This window comes from Pongo pygmaeus, chromosome 14 (assembly GCF_028885625.2).
Source record: "Pongo pygmaeus isolate AG05252 chromosome 14, NHGRI_mPonPyg2-v2.0_pri, whole genome shotgun sequence".
NCBI lineage: Eukaryota > Metazoa > Chordata > Mammalia > Primates > Hominidae > Pongo > Pongo pygmaeus.
This window is the reverse complement of record NC_072387.2, coordinates 56,939,391-56,966,123: the sequence shown is the minus strand read 5'-3', so window position 1 is coordinate 56,966,123 and position 26,733 is coordinate 56,939,391. Positions and strand designations below refer to the sequence as shown.

The following is a 26,733-nucleotide window of genomic DNA, read 5'->3' as shown; positions in this document are numbered from 1 at the left end:
AAGAAACAATCATGCTTTTGTCATAGGATTTGGTGTAAGTTATAAAAAATGGTTTCATTTAAATACAGTCTATCCTATGTGGCATACTTATTTAAGACTTATTTAGTGGCAGAAATTCTCTGAACAAAAATTTTTTCCAGATTCATCTCCAGCAGGTACTCTGAGGGAGTCCCTGAAAAAGCTCTTTTAAGTTACAAAGCAAGGCAACAGAATCCCAATTCTCTTCTTCAAATAGTACACATCTTAAATAAGAATTTTAATGCTTCTAATCAAAGATAATTTTAAAATTTAGGGTTAGTGGTATATTTAAATAATTTTAAATGTTTTAAAACATCAAAGTACATTTTCCTATGTTCTATATTTACCAGGTATACTCATAAATAGAAAAGCACATATGTATCTTTTTGGAAAAAAAATTAACGTCTAAAAGAATCTATTTCTAATAAGTCACATTTTAGATATTTCATAATACTGAGATTTAGTAGCTTACATGTATGTTCACATCAGAAATTAATTTATTTCTCATATTATTTAAAATGTACAGTGGTTAAAATCACTTTGAGAAACTTATGGTATGACAGAGTTTATAAGACACAGTAGAAAGAGTTCTTATCTAAGAGCACATAAAAAGAAAGAGCAGTATTCTATTTCAAATTAAAGATATTATTCTCTGATTTCAACTATATAAGCATAATAGCAAAGACTGAAATTAAATCTGGAAAATCATAAACAGCTGATTTACGAGAGTTGTAGGGTTATGCTATCTTTTTTCCTTTTAATTTTATTCTGTCTCTTATAATTGCTTTTTAAGAGCCTTAATAGTAATATCTCTCCTATATTATAAATTAAAATTTTATTCCAAGGAAATAAAATTTTATATTCCTGTATGCTCACTCAAGCATAGTTAGGACAAATAATTGACAGAAGTCAAGGAAGACAGTTGACATAGGCTGTCAGATGTCCCTGCTATCAGGGAAATTAAATTCAGGAGAAGAAAGTGCAGTCTCTTGAGGTAAACAGGATGCTAACCAAAGCATTAAAGAGTAAAAGACATGAACCTAATCACTGAATGGTGAGAAGAGACAAGTCAGGATGGAATGTGACTGAAATGGAACTGTTGACCTGGGGCTCTTTAATGAGAGACAGCTACTCTCTGAGAAGTATTTAGTTTCAGAACACTGGCAAGTAGCCCAAAAAACAAAACAAAACAAAACAAAACATGCATTCCTATTTTATGAGGTGCCATGAAAAATAAGAATCAGAAGCAGAAATGTAGAATCTTGCCAAGTTGAAATACGGTTTAGAAATTTCTAATTGCCCCAAAGATCTTGGGGACATGAACATGGTGAGTGAATTTCTGGGAGGTGAGCTGGAAATACAGATTGGAGAAGGCCTTTTAAAGATGTTGATCAGTTAAAGGTTAGTTCCCTGAGACAACCACATGATTCTTTCCTTCACTTCTTTCAAGTCTCTGTTCAAATGTCCCCTTGTTAGCAAGGCCTACTTTGACCTCCCTATATAGAACAGTAAAAGCCCACCCCCTTTTTCCTCCTAAATTATTTTTCTTCAGAGAACTTATCACCATATGACCAGTTGTATAATTGTTTATTTATTGATTGTCTTCTCCAAATAAAATACAAGCTCGGGGATTTTGTTTTATTCACTGCTATATTCCCAGCACCTAGAAAAGCACCTGGTACACAGTTACACTCAATAAATATTTTGCTACTGGAAAAAAAATAAGTATCAGTTGACCCAGAGATGAAGACAACATAAGCAGGAAAAATTTTTAATATGCCTGTCTTAATTCCCTATTTATATGGCCAGGGCAAAAATCTAGCAATCTTTTTCGGTTGGATTGAAATAGTCCACTTCTGTTTAACTAAAACAACAACAAATGGCTGGGCTTTAACAGCGGGCCTTTTGTAGAAGCAGTCCTTTGGTCTTTTGTTTCTAACCTTTCTGGAGTAGTGCTCGTATCTTCTAGTATAGACAGGAAACCCTCAAATTTTCCAAACATGTGAAAACACTTGATTAAAGCAAGCACACTAGAAAACCAATAAAAAAAAGTAACCACAGAAATTTTGCTCTGGGAATAGATGACTAGTGGCTTAGAATCATACCAATAATTCTTCTTTACCTTTGAGTATCAGTATCTGTTAAAGAGCTAGTCTCTTTCTTTGAATTCCAATTGGGTTAAGAGCGAAACATTTATCTGCATAAATGCCTAAAGTCAAAATATGTTTTTGGTTTTAAGCATACTTGCTTTAATGTTCATAGCACTAGTCCTTAAAAATCAATCATCTATAATAAAAAGAAAAGAAAGAAGTCTAATCAAATGTATAGTCATTTTTATTTTGAAGGCCAAAACTTAAAAAATAAATACAAATATTAAATTTGGGTACCTAAAACTGAGAACCACTTTTAAGTTAAGGACAAAATGATATGCTTGTTTAGATGCATTTCCCACCTTTTTGAATGGGTTGTTATTTTTTGTTAGTTTGCTCTAACAGACTTGTTTCCATAAAGAAATTTGTCATTTAACTATTCTGTAAATGTTATAACTCGTATGATTCATATGATGGACTGATGTTTTCTTTCCACTTTATGTTGTTCTAGCAACAAAATTATTTAGTCAAACCTATCTTTTTTTAAACATTAGATTTTATATAATACTTAGCCTCTACTGCTATTTTTAAATATATTATTTTATTTTAATTGTTAGAGTTGGGCTGTCACCCAGGCTGAAGTACAGTGGCATGGCCTACTGCAGCCCCAAACTCCTGGGCTCCAGAAATCAATCCTTCTGCTTCAGCCTCTTTGCTGGGATTACAGGTGTGAGCCACAGCAGGCCTCTACTGTTTTTTGTTTTTTGGGTTTTTTTTGTTTTTGAGATGGAGTCTCGCTCTGTCACCCAGGCTAGAGTGCAGTGGCACAATCTCGGCTCACTGCAACCTCCGCCCCCTGGGTTCAAGCCATTCTCCTGCCTCAGCCTCCCGAGTATCTGGGACTACAGGCACGTGCCACCATGCCCAGCTAATTTTTGTATTTTTAGTAGAGACGGGGTTTCACCATGTTAGCTAGGCTGGTGTCAAACTCCTGACCTCAGATGACCCACCTGTCTCGCCTCCTGAAGTGCTGGGATTATAGGCATGAGCCACAGTGCCTGGCCTCTACTGTTATTTTTCTAACGTGCTCATTTTTTTCCAGAACTTATATGGAGTCATTTTTTAAATGAAGTCATTTTTTATTGAGATTATTGATCTAGCTAGAATTTATTTTGGTATAAAGAATAAGTCAAAGTCTACCTCTTTTTTTCAAATTGCTATCCTGATAACTCATGAGCATTTACTGAATTATCCTGAATTTTCTCCACTGATTTGAAGTGGATAAATTATCATACATTAAGTTCCCCTGAGTATGGGATTATTTCTGGACTCCTTATAACTAAAGAAATGCAAACTAAACAAGATACTACTTTGACCTGTTAAAAGTCTAATAATAATCTGGTTTGGGTGAAGGTGTGGAGAATGCAAATTAGGAAGGGATTTTTTTCTTGGAAATGAAACTGCTAGGCAATATAACCCACAGTATCTACAGGTGAACAAACTTGTAAAAACATGCACTGAAAACATACTGAGATTTTTACTGGAATGGCATTAAATGTATAGATTTGTCCCAGGAAAACTGCCTGGCACATGTTCAAGTGTTCTCTTATGGCCTTTATTAAAGTTTTGTAGTCTTTTGCATTGTTTTCATCTACATCCAGCACTTTGCCTATTAAGCTTATTCCTAAGGTATTTTATACTATTTGTTATTGCTCTAAATTGAATATTTTTCATTACATTTTCCAGTTGATTATTGCTGGTACATAAGTTGTCTTATTTGAGAGATTGGCACCAGTTAATTTAAAAAGCTAAGCAGGAAATCCTTTTAAAATAATATACATAATTCCGTATAACATTTTAATTTTAAAAACACAAAAAGTATATTCATTTGAAAATCTCTTTACGTAAAGGTCAAGGTTTTTTGGTTTTTTTTAGTTCTAAGTTGTTTTTCTTCTATAAACCACACCAGTAATGTGGGTTTATGATTTTCACTATGTGCAGGGTGAGGACATAAAAATGCAAAGGAGACTGAGGCCTAGAGACACAATCCTTCTACTTTCCGACCTGGGCGGGTTCGCCCCTCCTTAGGCAACCTGGTGGTCCCCTGCTCCTGGGAGGTCACCATATTGATGCAGAACTTAGTGTGGACACCTGATCAGCATAGCGCACAGCCCAGAACTCCTGGGCTCCAGTGATCTTCCCACCTCAGCCTACAGAATAGCTGGGACTACAGGTATGTGTCACTGCACCTAGCAATCCTTTCTAGTTTCTTACGTTGCCCCCTCATATCTTTTCTACATCTAACTCTACAATATTTTCTGCAACTTGCCTCTGAGTCATTTCAAAGCACCGAACTTGGTTTGACTAAAACAACCCTTTTTTGCACTTCAATTTTATAACATTACAATAATATGAAAAACCAGCAAATATAAATCTGGGAGTAAACAATGCTTAAACTTTTAATACACACACAATTTCACTACTGGGAGCAAAAGAATTCAGGTATATCAGAGAATAGCTTTACAGCCACAAGCATGCAGCTTCCAGGAGCATCCCGAGAGACCAATCCTTTTCAACTTCTACCCTTCAGTAATAGGTAAAAGATACAAGTCAATAAGTGTTTACTTTAACTGAAGAGTACTTGGATTTCTGATAATAATCTATGCTGGAAGGTGTTAAATTTACTATTCACAGAAAACCCTTGTTCTAATTATTTGAAAGCAGCAGAGATATTTCCTGCTTTTGTATAAAACTTGGCACATTACTATGTACAAATGCAAACTTTTTACATAAATAAAGATGAAGCTAAAAGTGAAGGATGGTCATCATACGATTTTAATCTACAGAAGGATGAAAATATCTAAAATCTCTTAATCTTAAATTTCTATCATAATGTTAGAATTTAGTGTTTTAAAAAGTCTATATAGCTTACTCATTTAAAGAGAAAGTTCTTTGCTTAATATTTACCTAAGCTATGGACGAAGTTTTCTATTTTATGTCTGATACGGTTTGAATGTTTGTCCCTTCCAAATCTCGTGTTGAAATGTGATCCCCAATGCTGGAGGTGAGGTTTGGTAGAAGATGACTACATCAGGGGGGTGGATCCCTCATGAATGGTTTAGCACCACCCCCTTGGTGATAACTGAGCTCTCACTCAGTTAGTTCACAAGAGATCTGCTTGTTTAAAAAGTGTATGGGACCTCCTCCTTCCTCTTGCTCCTGTTGTCACCATGTGACATGCCTGTTCCCCCTCCGACTTCTGCCATTAATATAAGCTTCCTCAGGACTCACCAGAAGCTGAAGAGATGCTGGTGCCATGCTTCCTGTACAGCCTGAAGAACCGTGAGCCAACTAAACCCTACTCTTTTCTTTATAAATTACCCAATCTCAGTTATTTCTTTACAGCAATGCAAGAACAAACTAGCACAACATCAGTAAGAAAAAAAGGGTGACAGCTACCTGTTACAATGAGAACATTTGACTAGAAGTCAAGAAACTAGGATTCGAGCTCCTGCTCCAGCAATAATCAGCTATGGTTTTAGTTTCCTAAGTTGTACTTGAGTGACTGGAAGGAGAGCTAAACTATATACCAAAGAAGACGAATGACTAGTTGTAACAGGGGTAAGGTGGACTTTTATTCTGAATTTCTAGGATCTAGTGCTAGCTCCAACATTAGAGGATATTAAGACTAATGCAATATGCAACGTGTTAACCACTAAGCAAACTAACTTAGAAATATATGCGGTTTTTATAAGCAAAGCCTATGTCTATTTGATTTAAATTGGCTGTACATTAGCAGTGCTAACAAAGGCATACCAAATGCATCACATGATCAGTTCTTTATCTGACAGCGCACAGGCATTCTATCTGGTCAAGAAAACAAAACAAATCTTATTGTTCCATGTTTTCCCACAACATAACCTTTATTTCTATAAAGTTAAGATATTATAGGTGATGTCATCTATAATAGTATCTTTTTAGAGTTTTACATTCAAAATATGTTTTCATTTCATTTTATTCTGAAAACTCTTCATAAGGTCAAAAGGGCATGTCATATCCATCTTAAAGTTCAGGGCAGAGTTTGCCCAAGGTAAGGTCAAAATTTAGAAATCAAGGATTCTGGATCTCTAGGTCACAGTGCTTTCTATTATCCCTTTATGCATGCACTCACTGAGTTGTATTCTTTCATTAGACAAACATGTATAAGGAACTGGGTTGGGTATTTCTTGTGAGGACCCAGTTTTTAGTTTTGACTTCGTCATTCTCCGCCAATAATCACTTTGTAATCCTAAGCAAGTCACAACTTCTCTGAATTTTAGTTTCTTGGTCTGTAAAATTGAGACAATAACATATGTTCTTTCTGTCATTCAAAATTAGTGTGGAGACTAAATTAGATAGAAAGCTAAGAGCTGAAAAGAATTCTATAGGTCTAATTTAATACTCTCCTTTTACAAATATACAACAGAGAAGCTAAATTATTTGCTCAAGGTCATGTCATTTTTTTTTCCTTTGAGAGTTGAGGTCTCTGTATGTTGCCCAGGCTAGACTGGAATTCCTGGGCTCAAGAGATCCTCCCACCTCTGCCTCCTGAGTAGGTGAGGCTCAGGAGACGCACATTAATTTTTAGTAACTTGGATTAGAATCCAGGTCACTTAACACCTAGTGAAACTGGTCCTTTCATTACACTTTGCAGCTTCTAGAGTAGGTGAAAAATTTTTGAAAGCTACAACCTACCTAGCCTTTCCCAACTAAGGTTTTATGACCAAATTCAGCCTTTATGCCACAAGGCATATATTGTATGTGAAGAATTAACATCTTCCAGGAATTCAGAGTAGGACTAGGTTACAGAGCATCCTTCAGAGAATGGAGAAAATAGTCACTCAAATAGTTTTCTGTGTTTTTGGATGAGAAAGGCAACATGACTATATTAATGGGACATTATTACCAGGAATGGCTCTAGCCTTCAAGACCTGAAATTTAAAATTTGTATTCAACTGTAAAGCCTAGCCTTTATTACACATCATCTCCTCAAGAAGCTCTTTACTAAATTCGTAGATTCTCATGTCTGTGTTACTAATAGCTGTTGTTATATCTTGTATTGCAATTATTTCTTTGTTTTGTATTCTTTTTTTTTTTTTTTTTTTTTTTTGAGACAGAGTCTTGCTCTGTCACCCAGGCTGGAGTGCAGTGGCATGATCTCCGTCACTGCAACCTCTGCTTCCTGGGTTCAAGCAATTCTCCTGCCTTAGCCTTCTGAGTAGCTGGGATTACAGGTGTAAGCCACCACACCTGGATAACTTTTTTGTATTTTTAGTAGACAGAGTTTCACCATGTTGGCCAGGCTGGTTTCGAACTCCTGACCTCAAAAGGTCTGCCCACCTTGGCCTCCCAAAGTGCTTGGATTACTTGCATGAGTCACCACACATGGCTTTGTTTTTCATTCTTAATTGAATTGCACGAATATGTCTTAAAAGGCAAACTAAGTACTGTGGAAGTACAGAAAAGGAACTGATGAGATTAAGAAGACTCCATAGAAAAGACGTGATATGATTCTAAGAGTTGGAGATGAAGAAGCAACAAGAGAACTCGGAAAAAAAGATAAGGAAGAAGGGACAACTCAAGTGTATGCACAGATAAATATGCTTATTCAAGTTTTAAATCTTACCACAATAACATTTTCACTCCTCTTGATTTCCTTTCCCTACTTGTTTGAACCTGCTTCAACCATCATTCCCATCAACTTTTACTTTGCTCTAATCATCATTCATCACCCTTTAAATCTTTCCTCTTCTACTCCCATCCAACTCTATAAAAGTTGGTTCAACTCTTTGAACTTGGGTAGATGACTCACATTCTGGTAAAAAGTAACATAAAGTATTAAGTGTTTACAATAATGAAAGGAAGGTAAATCACTTCGAAATGATACCAATAGACTTATGGTAATACTAGTCTAGAATTTAAGATTTTTTCTCCTTAGGCTGAAAGATCTTTTTATAGAAAATAAATATATTCTGTCAACATAAATTACAAATGTTCATTTCTCAAATTGAAAATGGTTTATTTGTTTCTATACCTAAATAGAAAATTTTATCATAATGAGCATCAAAAGAATCCCAAATGAGAAAACTGCTTTTTTCGTAAGTGTAAATTAAGGGATGGAAGTCACATTTCACCATGACAAACATTTGCTGCATGCAAAATGACTAAAGTAAGTTTAGAATAATTCTTTTTAAATTTTAAAATATCAATGTTTCATACTTTTTTCTTTCTTTCTTCTTTTAAGAGACAGTGTCTCGTTATGTTGCCCAGGCTGGAGTGCTGTGGCTATTCACAGGTGTCATCAAAGAGCAATGAAGCCCCAAACTCCTGTGGCCTTAAGTGATCCTCTTGTCTCAGCCTCTAGAGTAGCTTCGACTACAGGTGTGTACCACTATGCCTGGCTCACACTTTCTTTTGAACTTAAATGAATTTATTTCTGTTTTAAGTCTCACATACTCTCTCATCTGATCTTTTTCTTTTTTTTTGCATATCCCCTGTTCTCAATGTTATGTACAATTTCAATTATGGCCTTCAAAACTTTTAATGAGAGAATTCTTTAAAGTTTTAATCGATTCCTCTTTGATCAATTTTATAGTAAAAGAACACGGTGTCTTATTGTGGAAAAAAATAGATTTTTTAAAGAAGAATGCTATTGAAACATAAAGGGAAGCCTTTTACAAAATATTTAATCTTATACATGTTTCTTGTGCAATCTGTTTCAAAAATCAGAAATCCTTAAACATAAAGAATGGAAGGTGACTCCTTGATCTATTATACCTGAGAGTGAAAAAACCCAACCTGCGGAGGTTGCAGTGAGCCGAGATCGTGCCACTGCACTCCAGCCTGAACGACAGAGCAAGACTCTGTCTCAAAAAAACAAAAACAAAAACCCAACCCAGCAGCTTAAGCAGTGAAAGTACTCAAAGAATCAGAATCAGATGTCATTAAATTTTAAAAACCGATGCATTACATAATGAAATTCACTCTATTTCATTCTTTTTATTTATTTACTTATTTATTTGAGAACAGGCCTCTCTGTCACTCAGGCTGGAGTAAAATGGTACAATCATAGCTCAATGCAGCCTCAATCTTCTAGGCTCAAGTGATCCACCCACCTCAGCCTCCCTGGTAACCAGGACTACAGGTGCACACCACCACACCTGGCTAATTTTTTGAAACAGGGTGTCACTATGTTGCCTAGGCTGGTCTTGAAATCCTGGTCTCAAGTGATCCTCTCATCTCAGCCTCCCAAAGTGTTGTGATTATAGGTGTGAACCATAGATCCTGGCCAAGATTCACTATATTTTGAATTGGTTGTATATGTAGGCTATATTCTTTCCTTTTTGTTTTTTTTAGACAAGGTCTTGATCTGTCACCAGGCTGAAGTGCAGCGGTACAATCAAAGCTCACTGCAGTCTCAACCTCCTAGGCTCAAACAATCCTCCCACTTCAGCCTCCCAACCAGCTGGGACCACAGGTTCACATCACCACACCCAGGTAATTTTTAAATTTTTTATGGAGACAGGGTTTCCCTATGTTGCCAAAGCTGATACACTATATTTCAAATCAGTCTACAAGGTTATTATGGCAACAGTCCTAAAAAAAGGCTTGTCTTCACCATTTTTTAAAAGTATTATACTTCAAGTATTGGGATACATGTGCAGAACGTGCAGGTTTGTTACATAGGTATACACGTGCCATGGCGGTTTGCTGCACCCATCAACCCGTCATCTACGTTAAGTATTTCTCCTAATGTTATCCCTTCTCTAACCCCCCACCCCGACAGGCCCCCATGTGTGATGTTCCCCTCCCTGTGTCCATGTGTTCTCATTGTTCAGTTCCCACTTATGAGTGAGAACATGTAGTGTTTGGTTTTCTGTTCCTGTGTTAGTTTGCTGAAAATTATGGTTTCCAGCTTCATCCATGTCCCTGCAAAGGACACAAACTCATCCTTGTTCATGGCTGCATAGTATTCCATGGTATATATGCGCCACATTTTCTTTATCCTGTCTATCATTGATGGGCATTTGGGTGGGTTCCAAGTCTTTGCTATTGTAAATACTGCTGCAATAAGCATATGTGTGCATGTGTCTTTATAGTAGAATGATTTATAATCCTTTGGGTATATACCCAGTAATGGGCTTGCTGGGTCAAATGGTATTTCTGGTTCTAGATCCTTGAGGAATCACCACACTGTCTTCCACAATGGTTGAACTAATTTACACTCCAACCAACAGTGTAAAAGCATTCCTAATTCTCCACATCCCCTCCAGCATCTGTTGTTTCCTGACTTTTTAATGATTGCCATTCTAACTGGTGTGAGATGGTATCTCATTGTGGTTTTGATTTGCATTTCATTAATGACCACTGATGATGAGCTTTTGTTCATATGCTTGTTGGCCACATAAATGTCTTCTTTTGAGAAGTGTCTGTTCATATGCTTCACCCACTTTTTGATGGAGTTGTTTGCTTTTTTCCTGTAAATTTATTTAAGTTCCTTGTAGATTCTGGACTTTAGCCCTTTGTCAGATGGATAGATCGCAAAAATTTTCTCCCATTCTGTAGGTTGCCTGTTCACTCTGATGATAGTTTCTTTTGCTGTGCAGAAGCTCTTTACTTTAATTAGATCCCATTTGTCAATTTTGGCTTTTGTTACCATTGCTTTTGGTGCTTTGGTCATGAAGTCTTTGCCCATGCCTATGTCCTGAATGGTATTGCCTAGGTTTTCTTCCGGGGTTTTCATGGCTTTAGGTCTTACATTTAACTCTTTAATCCAACTTGAGTTAATTTTTGTATAAGGTGTAAGAAAGGGGTCCAGTTTCAGTTTTCTGCACATGGCTAGCCAGTTTTCCCAACACCATTTATTAAACAGGGAATCCTTTGCCCAGTGCTTGTTTTTGTCAGGTTTGTCAAAGTTGAGATGGTTGTAGATATGTGGCATTATATCTGAGGCCTCTCTTCTGTTTCATTGGTCAATATATCTGTTTTGGTACCAAGACCATGCTGTTTTGGTTACTGTAGCCTTGTAGTATAGTTTGAAGTCAGGTAGCATGATGCCTCCAGCTTTGTTCTTTTTGCTTAGGATTGTCTTGGCTATATGGGCTTTTTTTGGTTCCATATGAAATTTAAAGTAGTTTTTTCTAATTCTATAAAGAAGTCAATGGTAGCTTGATAGGGATAGCATTGAATCTATAAATTACTTTGAGCGGTATGGCCATTTTCACAAGATTGATTCTTCCTATCCATGAGCATGGAATGTTCTTCCATTTGTTTGTGTCCTCTTTATTTCCTTGAGCAGTGAAGTTTGTAGTTCTCCTTGAAGATGTCCTTCACATCCCTTGTATGTTGTATGCCTAGGTATTTTATTCTCTTTGTAGCAATTGTGAATGGGAGTTCACTCATGATTTGGCTCTGTCTATTATTGTTGTACAGGAATACTTGTGATTTCTGCACATTAATTTTGTATCCTGAGACTTTGCTGAAGTTGCTTATCAGCTTAAGGAGATTTTGGGCTGAGATAATGGGGTTTTCTAAATAGATAATCATTGTCTCTGCAAACAGAGACAATTTAATTTCCTCTCTTCCTGTTTGAATATGCTTTATTTCTTCCACTTTTCTGATTGCCCTGAACAGAACTTCCAATACTATGTTGAATAGGAGTGGTGAGAGAGAGCATCCTTGTCTTGTGCCAGTTTTCAAAGGGAATGCTTCCAGCTTTTGCCGATTCAGTATGATATTGGCTGTGGGTCTGCCATGAATAGCTCTTATTATTTTGAGATACATTCCATCAATATGAAGTTTATTGAGAGTTTTTAGCATGAAGCGGTGTTGAATTTCATCGCTGGCCTTTTCTGCACCTATTGACATAATCATGTGGTTTTTGTCTTTGGTTCTGTTTATGTGATGGATTATGTTTATTGATTTGCATATGTTGAACCAGCCTTGCATCCCAGGGATGAAGCCGACTTGTTTGTGGTGGATAAGCTTTTTGATGTGCTATGGATTTGGTTTGCCAGTATTTTATTGAGGGTTTTCACATCGATATTCATCAAGGATATTGGCCGAAATTTTCTTTTTTTGTTGTGTCTCTGCCAGGTTATGGTATCAGGATGATGCTTGGCTTATAAAATGAGTTAAAGAGGACTCTCTTTTTTTCTATTGTTTGGAATAGTTTCAGAAGGAATAGTATCAGCTCCTCTTTGTACCTCTGGCAGAATTCAGCTGTGAATCCATCTGCTCCTGGGTTTTTTTTGGTTGGTAGGCTATTAATTACTGCCTCAATTTCAGAACTTGTTATTGGTCTATTCAGGGATTCGACTTCTTCCTGGTTTACTCTTGGGAGGGTGTATGTGTCCAGGAATTTATCCATTTTGTCTAGATTTTCTAGATTATTTGTGTAGAGATGTTTATAGTATTCTCTGATGGTAGTTTGTATTTCTGTGGGATCAGTGGTGATATCCCCTTTAGCATTTTTTTATTGTGTCTGTTTGATTCTTCTCTCTTTTCTTCATTAGCCTGGCTAGTGTTCTATCTATTTTGTTAATCTTTTCAAAAAACCAGCTCCTGGATTCATTTATTTTTTGAAGGGTTTTTCATGTTTCTATCTCCTTCAGTTCTGCTCTGACTTTAGTTATTTCTTATCTTCTGCTACCTTTTGAATTACTTTGCTCTTGCTTCTCTAGTTCTTTTAATTGTGATGTTAGGGTGTCAATTTTACATCTTTTCTGCTTTCTCCTGTGGGCATTTAGTGCTATAAACTTCCCTCTAAACATTGCTTTAGCTGTGTCCCAGAGATTTGGGTATGTTGTGTCTTGGTTCTCATTGGTTTCAAAGAACTTCTTTGTTTCTGCCTTAATTTCATTATTTTCCCAGTATTCATTCAGGAACAGGTTGTTCAGTTTCCGTGCAGTTGTGCAGTTTTGAGTGAGTTTCTTAATCCTGAGTTCTAATTTGATTGCACTGAGGTCTCAGAGACTGTGTTATGATTTCCATTGTTTTGCATTTGTTGAGGAGTGTTTTACTTCCAATCGTGGTTAGTTTTAGAATAAGTGTGATGTGGTGCTAAGAAGAATGTCTATTCTGTTGATTTGGGGTGGAGAGTTCTGTAGATGTCTATTCAGTCTGCTTGGTCCAGAGCTGAGTTCAAGTCCTGAATATCCTTGTTAATTTTCTGTCTCATTGATCTGTCAGATATTGACAGTGGGTGTTAAAGTCTGCCACTATTATTGTGTGGGAGTCTAAGTCTCTTTGTAGGTCTCTAAGGACTTGCTTTATGAATCTGGGTGCTCCTGTATTGGGTGCATACATACTTAGGATAGTTAGCTCTTCTTGTTGCATTGATCCCTTTACCATTATGTAATGCCCTTCTTGTCCTTTTTGATCTTCGTTGGTTTAAAGTCTGTTTTATCAGAGACTAGGATTGCAACCCCTTTTTTTTTTTTTTTTTTTTTTGCTTTCCATTTGCTTGGTAAATCTTCCTCCGTTCCTTTATTTTGAGCACGTGTCTTTGCACGTGAGATGAGTCTCCTGAATACAGCACACTGATGGGTCTTGACTCTTTATCCAACTTGCCAGTCTGTGTCTTTTAATTGTGGCACTTAGCCCATTTACTTTTAAGGTTAATATTGTTATATGTGAATCTGATCCTGTCATTATGATGCTAGCCATTTAGTTTGCCCATTAGTTGATGCCCATTAGTTTCTTCATAGTGTTGATGGTCTTTACAGTTTGGTATGTTTTTGCAGTGGCTGGGACCAATTTTTCCTTTCCATATTTAGTGCTTCCTTCAGGAGCTCTGGTAATGCAGGCCTGGTGGTGACAAAATCTCTCAGCATTTGCTTGTCTGTAAAGGATTTTATTTCTCCTTCACTTATGAAGCTTAGTTTGGCTGGATACAAAATTCTGGGTTGAAAATTCCTTTCTTTAAGAATGTTGAATATTGGCCCCCACTCTTTTCTGGCCTGTAGGGTTTCTGCAGAGAGATCCACTATTAGTCTGATGGGCTTCCCTTTGTAGGTAACCCGACCTTTCTCTCTGGCTGCTCTTAACATTTTTTCCTTCATTTCAACCTTGGTGAATCTGACGATTATGTGTCTTGGGGTTGCTCTTCTAGAGGAGTATCTTTGTGGTGTTCTCTGTATTTCCTGAATTTGAATGTTGGCCTGTCTTGCTATGTTGGGGAAGTTCTCCTGGATAATATCCTGCAGAGTGTTTTCCAACTTGGTTCCATTCTCCCTGTCACATTCAGGTACATCAATCAAACACAGGTTTGGTCTTTTCACATAGTCCCCTATTTCTTGGAGGCTTTGTTCGTTTCTTTTCATTCTTTTTTCTCTAATCTTGTCTTCACACTTTATTTCATAAAGTTGATCTTCAATCTCTGATATCCTATCTTCTGCTTTGGTTGTTGATACTTGCGTATGCTTCACGAAGTTCTTGTGCTGTGTTTTTCAGCTCCATCAGGTCATTTATGTTCTTCTCTAAACTGGTTATTTTAGGTAGCAATTCCTCTAACCTTTTTTCAAGGTTTTTAGCTTCCTTGCATTGGGTTAGAACATGGTCCTTTGGCTTGGAGGAGTTTGTTATTACCCACCTTCTGAAGCCTACTTCTGTCAATTCATCAAACTCATTCTCTGTCCAGTTTTGTTCCCTTGCTGGTGAGGAGTTGTGATTCTTTGGAAGACAAAAGGCATTCTGGTTTTTGGAATTGTCAGCCTTTTTGCGCTGGTTTTTCCTCATCTTCATGGATTTATCTACCTTTGGTCTTCGCTTCAAATGGGGTTTCTGTGTGGAAATCTTTTTTGTTGATGTTGATGCTATTCATTTCTGTTTGTTAGTTTTCCTTCTAACACTCAGGCCCCTCTGCTGCAGGTCTGCTGGAATTTGCTGGAGGTCCACTCCAGACCCTGTTTGTCTGGATATCACCAGCAGAGGTTGCAGAACAACAAAGATTGCTGCCTGTTCCTTCCTCTGGAAGCTTTGTCCCAGAGGGGCATCCACCAGATGGCAGCTGGAGCTCTCCTGTATGAGTTGTCTGTCGATTCCTGCTGGGAGGTGTTTCCTAGTCAGGAGGCATGGGGGTCAGAGACCCACTTGAGGAGGCAGTCTGTCCCTTAGCAGAGCTTGAGCACTGCCCTGGGAGATCTGCTGCTCTCTTCAGAGCCAGCAGGCAGGAACGTTTAAGTCTGCTGAAGCTGCACCAATAGCCACCCCATAGCACCCTTCCCCCAGGTGCTCTGTCCCAGGGAGATGGCAGTTTTATCTATAAGCCCTTGACTGGGGCTGCTGCCTTTTTTTCAGAGATGCCCTGCCCAGAGAGGAGGACTCTAGAGAGGCAGTTGGGCTACAGTGGCTTTGGTGAGCTGCAGTGGGCTCCACCCAGTTCAAACTTCCTGGCAGCTTTGCTTACACTGTGAGGGGAAAACCACCTACTCAAGCCTCAGTAATGGCAGATGCCCCTCCTCCCAAGCTCCAGCATCCCAGGTCGACTTCAGACTCCTGTGCTGGCAGTGAGAGTTTCAAGCCAGTGGATCTTAGCTTGCTGGGCTCTGTGGGGGTGGGATCCACTGAGCTAGACCACTTGGCTCCCGGGCTTCAGCCCCCTTTCCAGAGCAGTTAACAGTTCTGTCTCACTGGTGTTTCAGGTGCCACTGGAGTATGAAAAAGAAAAAATTCTGCAGCTAGCTCGGTGTCTGCCCAAATGGCTGCCCAGTTTTGTGCTTGAAACCCAGGGCCTGGGTGGTGTAGGCACCCGAGGGAATTGCCTGGTCTGAGGGTTGTGAAGATCACGGAAAAGGCATAGAGTCTGGGCTGGAATGCACCGTTCCTCATGGCACATTCCCTCATGGCTTCCCTTGGTTAGGGGAGGAAGTTCCCTGGCCCCTTGCACTTCCCGTGTAAGGCGATGCCCCACCCTTCTTTGGCTCGCCTTCCATGGGCTGCACCCCCTGTCTAACCAGCCTCAATGAGATGAGCTGGGTACCTCAGTTGGAAATAGAAAAATCACCCACCTTCTGCATTGATCTCGCTGGGAGCTGCAGACTCCAGCTGTTCCTGTGTTCACCATTTTAACATCTATCTGGCTCTGTTTAATTTTCGCTCCCCCCAAAAAATCCATATAAGAAATAAGTTGATTCTCAGAGTTAAGTTCCAGAAGTGTAGAGATCCACATTAAAATACCAGTTTGCCTGAGTTTATCAAATATAAAAGTATCTATTAAATATAATTGATTATATGGATTCATTACTTCCCTTTGCAAGTAGTTACTCTGTATTTTTCCAATTCTAACCTAAGAATTTTTCAAAGTTTCTAAATTCCCCTTTGGTTCCTTAATTAGAAGCCAAATTTAATATCTGGAAAAAATGCAGTATTCAATTATCTTCTTCCTGTTGAAAGAGTCCCTCTGCTACGGCTCTTCCTCAGTAGAAACAACTTGCAACAAAATTCAAGTTTATGATTCACTCATCAGCAAACATGTGAGAATCATCTACAAAGAACCAAGAATTGTGGTAAGAATTATACAAACATTTACTATGATACTGATAATAATGAAAAGCCTAATTCAACAAATAGTGATCTATCCATTTTTAAGCCCCAGTAACTCAAACATTGAAAAACTATAGATGAACAGGCCGGGCACAGTGGCTCACACATGGAATCCCAGCACTTGGGGAGGCCGAAGTGGGTGGATGACTTGAGGTCAGGAGTTCAAGACCAGCCTGGCCACATGGTGAAACCCTATCTCTATTAAAAATACAAAAATTAGCTGGGTGTGGTGGCAGGTGCCCGTAATCCCAGCTACTCGGGAGGCTGAGGTGGGAAAATCGCTGGAATCTGGGAGGCAGAGGTTGCAGTAAGACAAGATCGCACCACTGCACTCCAGCCTGGGCGACAGAGTGAGGAAAAAAAAAAAAAAAGAAAGAAAGAAAAAGAAAAAGAAAAGAAAAGAAAAAACTATAGATGAAAGATTTAAGTGAATAACAAGTCAAGTGAGTAATGACAATATGTAGAAGAATATTCTAAGTAGAATTAATACATTTTAATTCTTTGAATGAGAAAATGCCATATTCAAAATGAAAGTAAAAGTAGGATGAGATCAGCATATACAACTGCATATATTTCATTAATTAAAGATGACTAAAGAGGAGACTATCAATTTGAAAGAAGATTACTAAGATGGTTTTTTTAAAACATACTGAACCAAATTAAAAAAAATAACACTAAGACATAACTACTAACAGAAAATTTTTTCCAATGAGAATACAAGCTTATTAACCACTCCTTTTTTCATTAATGCTCACTCAGCTTCTACCAGCCTTCTAATAAGAACACACACATACATTTTTTCTAAACCAAATGTGATATAAAGATATTCAACCCTTCAAAATTTTAAGTATTGGTTATAAGTAATACTCATCTTTTTTTGTCATTTGATAAGATGAATTTTCTAGTCCAGACAGTAGAAATAGATTATAGTTAATCAACAAATGACAAAAATTGCTGAGTGTGAAAGAATGGTGCAAAACAACACAAAACATGTTACTGTAATAAGTTATTTTTAAGCTAAGTAATTTATGAGAAAAAAACAAATTGTTCTTAAATTACTTAATACCCAAGAGGAAGAGTTTCAGCTTAAACTAAACCAAATTAAAAAAATAATAACAGTAAGGCATAACTAGATCTAGCCTTTTCTGAAAAAAATGATATTTAAAACAAGAAAAACATGTGCCATAGAGGTTGTGATATCCTCAATCTTTGAGGAAATAACACCTACATTTCAGTACCCTCACCTTACACACACTTTCTTCTTCTATTTTGGAGTCTTTAAAATATAAGTATACTTTTTTTTTTTTTGAGATAGTCTCGCTGTCGCCCAGGCTGGAGTGCAGTGGCTTGATCTTGGTTCACTGCAACATCTGCCTCCCAAGTTCAAGCGATTGTCCTGCCTCAGCCTCCTGAGTAGCTGGGACTACAGGCACGCACTATTGCCCTAGGCTAATTTTGTATTTTTGGTAGAGATGGGGTTTTGCCATGTTGGCCAGGCTGCTCTCAAACTCCTGATCTCAGGTGATCCACCTGCCTCGGCCTTCCAAAGTGCTGGGATTACAGGCGTGAGTCACTGCGCCTGGCCCAAAATATGAGTATACTTTAAATATAAATATATAAACCATTCATAGAAACTTTTAGATGAAGACAAAATCTGAAATATATTTCAATATATAGTTAATGTCATATTAAGGGATTAAGGGAAGAGCTGGGAGGAAGAAGGAAGACAAGACCATGAACCTAAAATTTTGCCAAGTAGTAGGATTTTTATTCTCTAAACCTTATTTCAATCAATTTAAGGTTAAAAAAATTTTGTTTAAAAAGATGCAACTTCATTTTGTGCTTAGAAAGTAAGATTAACACCACACCAAAGATAAAGATTCTTGAGTTTGTTCTTTGGAGAAATGAGTAATTTAAAAATTTAAACAGCTCTAAAATATTAATTCAACTTCATAGGAAAGAGGAAAGAATGTTAGAAAATTGCTTATCAAAAACTAATGAGACCCAGGATAAGAGCTACTCATAATAACAATTAAATATTGAGGATTTTTCAGAAACCAAGAGTCAAATGCTTTTTATACCTTAAAGGTTAAAGGCCCCTGTTTCATAGTCATTAAACAGTTCTTTGAAATGCTATGTTAAGATACCACTAACAATTTCAATTTATAAATACACACCCATATACATTTTCTTTTCCAAATTGTCATATCCCAAACACGAAAACAATCGAATAAGAGAACAGGCTGAATAGTGATTTTTTTCTTTCAATTATTACTACTGAAACAAATCAAAACAACTCTGAGAGGTTGCCAGCACCGCAGAAGGCATTTCCACATAAAAAGAGTTAATGAGCAGACCACGCAGTTAAATAGCCAGTGACCATTTGCAAGCCTCCTAGGTATATTCCCAGCAGACACGTTATCAGATTAAAGGAAGTGCAAACAAACTGGGCTGAAAGTTTCTTTGTCCAAACCCAGCCTCTTCTTCCTGTGATGTCATATTACAAATCTAGGAAGCCTTTCTTTTTCACTTCAGAGAAAGCGACCTCAAGATACAGCTGGCAACTGAGGAAAAGGCCTCAATTCAGCAAGAGCTAACAAGCTTGGGAATTTATTTCGGAATCTTTAAAAGACTCTTCTGCTTACCCACCATCTGGGATCCACTGCAGGAAAACAAAAAAGGAAAACTTCATTTAAAAGAAGCAAGAAGTAAAATGGGACAAATTGGGAATGTTTAAGTCTCTGAAACTGCACTGAAAAGAAAATAAGATTGACAACTTAAGCTTAACATTCTGAGGCATAAAGAAACATTAACTTTGGAGTATTCATCTTGACTACTGAAATACAAGTTTAGAAGACAAGTGGTTTCATTCTGGTCACAGATCACAGCTTTTCTTTAAATTTATAATCCTATGGGTTGGCCTCGTTGACTGTATTTTTTAAAGGTTGCTCGTCAGTTAACTGAGCCTTGGAATTCATGGATTTTCTAAAGACTAACAAATGAAAATATTTTCCTGTTGAAGAACCCAGCGGAAATTTTACAGCAACAAATTTCATGTTTCTTTTGGATATTTCTGAGAAAAAGGAAATATTTATAAAACCATCCAAAGATCCAGATAATTTGCAAATAAATTGGAGGTTATAGAGGTTATAATCTGAATACCAAAGGAGACTGCAGCTGATGAAAGTGCTTCCAAACTGAAAATTGGACGTGCCTTTACGATGGTAAGCGTTAACAGCTCCCACTGCTTCTATAATGACTCCTTTAAGTACACTTTGTATGGGTGCATGTTCAGCATGGTGTTTGTGCTTGGGTTAATATCCAATTGTGTTGCCATATACATTTTCATCTGCGTCCTCAAAGTCCGAAATGAAACTACAACTTACATGATTAACTTGGCAATGTCAGACTTGCTTTTTGTTTTTACTTTACCCTTCAGGATTTTTTACTTCACAACACGGAATTGGCCATTTGGAGATTTACTTTGTAAGATTTCTGTGATGCTGTTTTATACCAACATGTACGGAAGCATTCTGTTCTTAACCTGTATTAGTGTAGATCGATTTCTGGCAATTGTCTACCCATTTAAGTCAAAGACTCTAAGAACCAAAAGAAATGCAAAGATTGTTTGCATTGGCGTGTGGTTAACTGTGATCGGAGGAAGTGCACCCGCCGTTTTTGTTCAGTCTACCCACTCTCAGGGTAACAATGCCTCAGAAGCCTGCTTTGAAAATTTTCCAGAAGCCACATGGAAAACATATCTCTCAAGGATTGTAATTTTCATCGAAATAGTGGGATTTTTTATTCCTCTGATTTTAAATGTAACTTGTTCTAGTATGGTGCTAAAAACTTTAACTAAACCTGTTACATTAAGTAGAAGCAAAATAAACAAAACTAAGGTTTTAAAAATGATTTTTGTACATTTGATCATATTCTGTTTCTGTTTTGTTCCTTACAATATCAATCTTATTTTATATTCTCTTGTGAGAACACAAACATTTGTTAATTGCTCAGTAGTGGCAGCAGTAAGGACAATGTACCCAATCACTCTCTGTATTGCTGTTTCAAACTGTTGTTTTGATCCTATAGTTTACTACTTTACATCGGACACAATTCAGAATTCAATAAAAATGAAAAACTGGTCTGTCAGGAGAAGTGACTTCAGATTCTCTGAAGTTCATGGTGCAGAGAATTTTATTCAGCATAACCTACAGACCTTAAAAAGTAAGATATTTGACAATGAATCTGCTGCCTGAAATAAAACCATTAGGACTCACTGGGACAGAACTTTCAAGTTCCTTCAACTGTGAAAAGTGTCTTTTTGGACAAACTATTTTTCCACCTCCAAAAGAAATTAACACATGGACATTTTAAAGTCTTTAGTATAAAGAAAATTTGTATTCAATGTGTTAAGCATTAACATGTATTTTATTTGTGTATCCACTCCATCTGATTTTTCTGAGCCATTTTGATTTGTTCCTTCATTAAAAAAATCTCTTAAAGTTATTTAGTGTCTAAAAGTGACTGATTTAAATTATGTGGTGACAATCTGTAATGTCTTTGAATTCCTTTTTATATTAAATGATTTAATTTACTAAATTATTTTATACTAATTTATATAAGTTTAAATACGTAATATTTTATTCAACATACCATTTTTATTTTGAATTAAAACTACTAATCATATTTCTTAAACTATGATTAACAAATGAGAAAGAAGAGTAATTTGAAATAAATGTTTTGGGAGTATTTTAAAATATATATATAACTAAAAATGTAGTCTTCTGTAGAAATGATGACATATTAACATTGTTGGAAGATCTTGAGCAGTAACACACTGATAACATTTTGGGAGTTTGGTCTGTGTAGGCAATTTGTAGAAAGCAGATGCTATCTATATGGTATGCTTTGAAGTGACTATTTTGATTTTCTGTATATAACACACCCAATTTCAAAATGATATATGCCACAAAAATTGAGAGGGAGAAAACTAATAAAATGTCATTTTGCTAAGTTTTTACTTAGCAAAAAAATAAAATACTACCAGAGGTACATTTTAAAGGTGCACTTACATCACAGTCAAGAACTTATGTTTTAAGTATGTTAGGTCAGAGAAACACCAGAGATAGTAAAATATAGTACTTGGCATTTAGAAAGTAATATACAGTCACGTGTTGCTTATGATGCTTGCTTAGGTAATTATGTCGTGCAAACATCATAGTGTGTACTTACACAACCCTAGAAGGTATACACTATTACACACCTAGGCTTATATGGTACACCCTATTGCTTCTAGGCTACAAACCTATACAGCATGCTACTGTAAAGAATACTGTAGGCAACTGTAAAATAATGGTTCTTGTGTATCTAAATATATCTCAACACAGAAAAGGTACAGTAAAAATATAGTATGATAATCTTTTGAGACCACCATCGTTTATGCGGTCATTGACCAAAATGCTGTTATGTGATGCATGACTGTAAATATTTTCTTTTCCTTCACTCTTCTGACCATTTTAAGCCAAATATTGGAAAGTTCAAAACATTATTTCAAGTAGGCAAGATGTTATTGTACGTCAAAATGATTAATTAAGGACACAGTTCCTTACATTATAAAGTAACAAAACTACAAGGCCAAATAACTAAACAAAACTATATTTTCATTTCGCTAAACATAAAATGGGTCTGGCTCTGAGGTATACTTTAGAAAAAAAGTACCAAGTACACTAAAACTTTTTTATTATCCAACATATTCCTTTTTTAAAAAAATTCAGGCCGGGTGCGGTGGCTCACACCTGTAATCCTAGCACTTTGGGTGGCTGAGGCGGGTGGATCATAATGTCAAGAGATCAAGACCCTCCTGGCCAACATGGTGAAACCCGTCTCTACTAAAAATACAAAAATTAGCTGGGTGTGGTGGCACACTCCTGTAGTCCCAGCTACTCAGGAGGCAGAGGCAGGAGAATCGCTTGAACCCAGGAGTCGGAGGTTGCAGTGAGCCAAGATCTCGCCACTGCACTCCAGCCGGGTGACAGAGCGAGACTCCATCTCAAAAAAAAAAAAAAAAAAATCAAGCAGTTCTCCAAAGTTAACTAAAAAAGAATGCCTTCTATTTAAGAAAAAGGACATGTAATTAAATTCAGCATCCAACCTATCTGATTTCTACTGTCTTAATCTTTCAAGTCCTCAATACAACTTGGACAAAAAACTCTTTTAAGACATAAATTTGATTTTTGCTGTTCTCTGGGTTTGAGCTGTAATGATTTCAGAAAAATCACAATCATTTGCTAGACAGGTAAACACATTTTCAATAAAATAACAGTGGGGTTTTTTTTTTTAGGGATCCATGGTTTCCTTTAGATAAACCTAAAGCAAAATACATCTTTAATGCCTTCAGCCCAGGATTTCCAAGTTACAGTGAGATATGATCACACCACTGTACTCCAGCATGGACGACAGAGCAAGACCCTATCTTAAAAAAAAAAAAAGAGAGAAAAGAAAAAAACCCCCAAAAACTAGTGAAGATACTAACTATGGTCCTTTATATCCCAAGAGAAGTATATACATAATATAAATGTGTTTTCTTCCATTGACCTGAAATTCCTTTATTTGATATTACACTTCAGTAAATAAAAATACACTCTTTCTTAAACATACTGAGTTGAGAAGCAACTACCAATCTACTGATCTGGGGGAAAGGGGTGGAGAATTGTATAACTTTGAGATTTCTCGGAACTCTCCTCAGCTTAAAGATCTCAACTTAAGGCAAGATCACAAAGCATGAATATAACTTTAAAATGCAAGTAAAACAGTCATTAAATAGTTGTTATTCCTATGTTCATGAAGAAACTTTTTGATGTCTCTTGTCAACATGAAGATAAATGAATCAAAAGTTTTGTAAGATTCTTCATAAAGCAATATATAACAGATAACAAACATGGTTTTCTCATCTAGAACTATGGAAAAAAAGTGTACCGGAACAAAATTTATTTTCCTTTGCTAGTGTTGTACTTTGTGGTAAGTCATATATTCTGAGGGTTTTCTCTTCCCTTCCCCCTTTATTCAGAAAAACCTATATTAATATTAGAACTCTGATGATTTTACTTTTGATTACCTGAAAATGATAGCACTAAGCCCCCCTACAAAAACTGTGCCCACTGTTATTAACATTTTCATAAAACAGTAGATGATTTGACTAATCTTCCTTTCCACATTAACTCCCTTCAAAGGAACACAGTAAGCTGAGAAAATTTTTCAAGTGTGGAAAAATGACTTTCCAGCATCCTAATAATTTCTGAACTTAGAAATCATCTTTACTGAGAAAATATCAAGTACCTAGTTTATTTTAAAAAGCATAAAAATATATGTATTATATATAATATATTCACAGAAAATTAAACTAAAGACACTACTTAAGGAGCTATCAACGAACCTTGATATTCTACATTCAAAATGCTGAAAAGTAAATTGGAAATATAAATCCTAATTATAGATATTGGTATTTAAAGAAATTAGTCACTAAATTGAGAAATATAAAATAGAAAATGGAGCAAACTTCATATTCCCATCTGAGAAACATTTGGTTCATGAATGGTACACAGTTATCAAGAATCTGAAGCAATTGCTTTTTGGTCCTACAATTTTGGACACCTGATGAACCAAGTATTTTGTCCTTTGTCAATATATTAAATTACTATTTCCAAGAAGAAGCATTACTACCTTCCAGCACCTAAACTTTTTTTGTGCCTAAATGCCAGTCCAACTCTGAATGTCACAAATGTTCTTAGTTGTGAATAAATTTTTGTGTAGAAACAATTTTATAAACAGTGCTTAGGCAGGGATGAAATCTTAAAGACTCCAAAAACAAACTTTTTAAAAAGCTTTTTGGGGCTTTCCTGAAAACTGAATTACCCATTTATAACATGGCTTCTAAGAAATAAATTACAAATTAAAAAGGACTAATGAACAAACTTAAGAATGTAGAACATATTAATATCTAAACCGACCAGAGTATTTAATGATCAACAACATTACTTATTTAGCAATATTTTCCAGAGATCAACATGTACATAACTCCTAAAATCTCTAATTCTCAAATTTCTATTTTCTCTCTTTATCATTTTTACTTGATGTCAGATAGTTTTATAAAAGTACAAAGAATGTCAATTAAACAAGGCAACAGATCAGATAATAAATGAATAGGAGATTAACACCAGGCAAACTTCTCTCTCTTTTTTATTACCTTAAAATGATAGTGTTAAGCCTCTCCTACCTTCTTGTCTTCCTGCCCCCAAAAGATTTACTACAATAACCTCTTAAAAGGGTAGAAAATTACCTCTTTCATTGGAAAAGCAGTGTTAAAAACAGAATTCAAAAGATAGAGCCCCAGAAGGGGTATAATTCAAAAATTTAATAATCAGTTTTCTCAAAACTTGGTTTACTCATAATAGATTTCAAGTGATTTTAAAAAATAAATAGTTGTAAGAAACAATTATGTGTTGTATACTTACAGCAGAGTTACAGTTAATAGCCATGGGGTAAATGTGCTAAGTTCCATTATCGTCCTATCAAAATGGCTTCTGGAACATTCACAACTTAGAACAGAAAGGGCCTGATGGTCATCTGATGTAACTATACCTTAGGCTGAGGAAACTGAGGAACTGTAAGACTAAACAACGGACACAATGTCACATAACAAATTAATATAGAGCCAGGGTAAGAACCCTGTTTCTTTGTTTCTTTTAATAGAAAGATGAGGTCTTGCTATATTGCCCAAGCTGGACTTGAATACCTGGGCTCAAGCAATCTTCCCACCTCAGCCTCTCAAGCAGCTGGGACTACAGGTGCAGGCCACTGCACCTGGCTGAACCCAGTTTCTTTGTTTTTACTTGTCTAGTTATTTAATGGTGGCGAGGCAAGCACCATAGGCAAAGGCCCTGTGGGAGAGAACTTGGATACTGAAAGAATTAAAACATTCAAAGTGGCTGGAGAAATAGGGCTGACATCTTACACATATTTATATGCCATGTTAAGACCACGTTAAGGGCTGAGAAGCTGTGGAAAGTCCTCAAGAATTTCAAGGTAAGGGAGACATGATCAAATAAAGATTCGTCTGATACAGGGTAGAGATGCACTTGTCTGCAGCAAGAAAAGAAAAATAATCACAATAAGAACTACATTTATACAATTTAAAGGGCTCTTCTTATCCTTTTCTTCTGATTTGTCCTTTCTCCTTTATTAAAATGGGAGAAATTCTTTTTTAAATGATGGTGATAATAGATGAGAAGAATATTTTAATGTCATTACTTGGCAAAATTTGGACAGTAGCCATCATGGAGAAATTGCTACCTTCATACATTTCTGGTGGGAATGAAAAATAGTACAAACCTTATGGATGGGATTTGGCAATATCTAACACACACATACACACACACATTAACCCTTTGACCCAGCATTCTCACTTCTAGTTATTTATCCTCAAGACACAATTTCAATTACATAACACACACATACATGTCCAATCATAGAAATTGGTTGAACAGACTGTAGTATATATACAAAATACAGTACTATGCAGCTGTAATAATGAGAAATATCTCTATAACTGATATGGAATGACTTCAAGAAGGTAGTGTTAAATGAAAAAAAGCATAAAAGAGCATACATTTAACACAAGAAGGTAGTGTTAAATGAAAAAAAAGCATAAAAGAGCATACATTTAACACAAGAAGGTAGTGTTAAATGAAAAAAAGCATAAAAGAGCATACATTTAACACAAGAAGGTAGTGTTAAATGAAAAAAAAGCATAAAAGAGCATACATTTAACACAAGAAGGTAGTGTTAAATGAAAAAAGCATAAAAGAGCATAAAAGAAAAAGGCAAAATAAAACGTGTATACCTGCTTATTTTTATAAAAAGAAACACAGGAAAGATAAACCAAAAAACAAGGGTGGGGTTGGAAATGGGATAGAAGGAATATCAAAGAATATGACATTTTTCAGATTATACCTTTTTGTATAGTTACAACTTTGGGAAACATGTT

The 26,733-nt window shown here is 36.3% G+C and overlaps 2 protein-coding genes across 3 annotated transcripts in view; one reads left to right on the top strand and one right to left on the bottom strand.

Annotated features, from left to right (window-relative positions):
- The window catches only part of RB1 (RB transcriptional corepressor 1), a 174,894-nt gene that overhangs the window by 39,425 nt on the left and 108,736 nt on the right, over positions 1–26,733 (bottom strand). The window lies entirely within an intron of this gene.
- LPAR6 (lysophosphatidic acid receptor 6) lies at positions 19,058–21,197 on the top strand. The gene has a single exon (XM_054446108.2). The coding sequence runs from the start codon at positions 19,913–19,915 to the stop codon at positions 20,945–20,947; it is 1,035 nt and encodes a 344-aa protein (XP_054302083.1). The 5' UTR covers positions 19,058–19,912; the 3' UTR covers positions 20,948–21,197.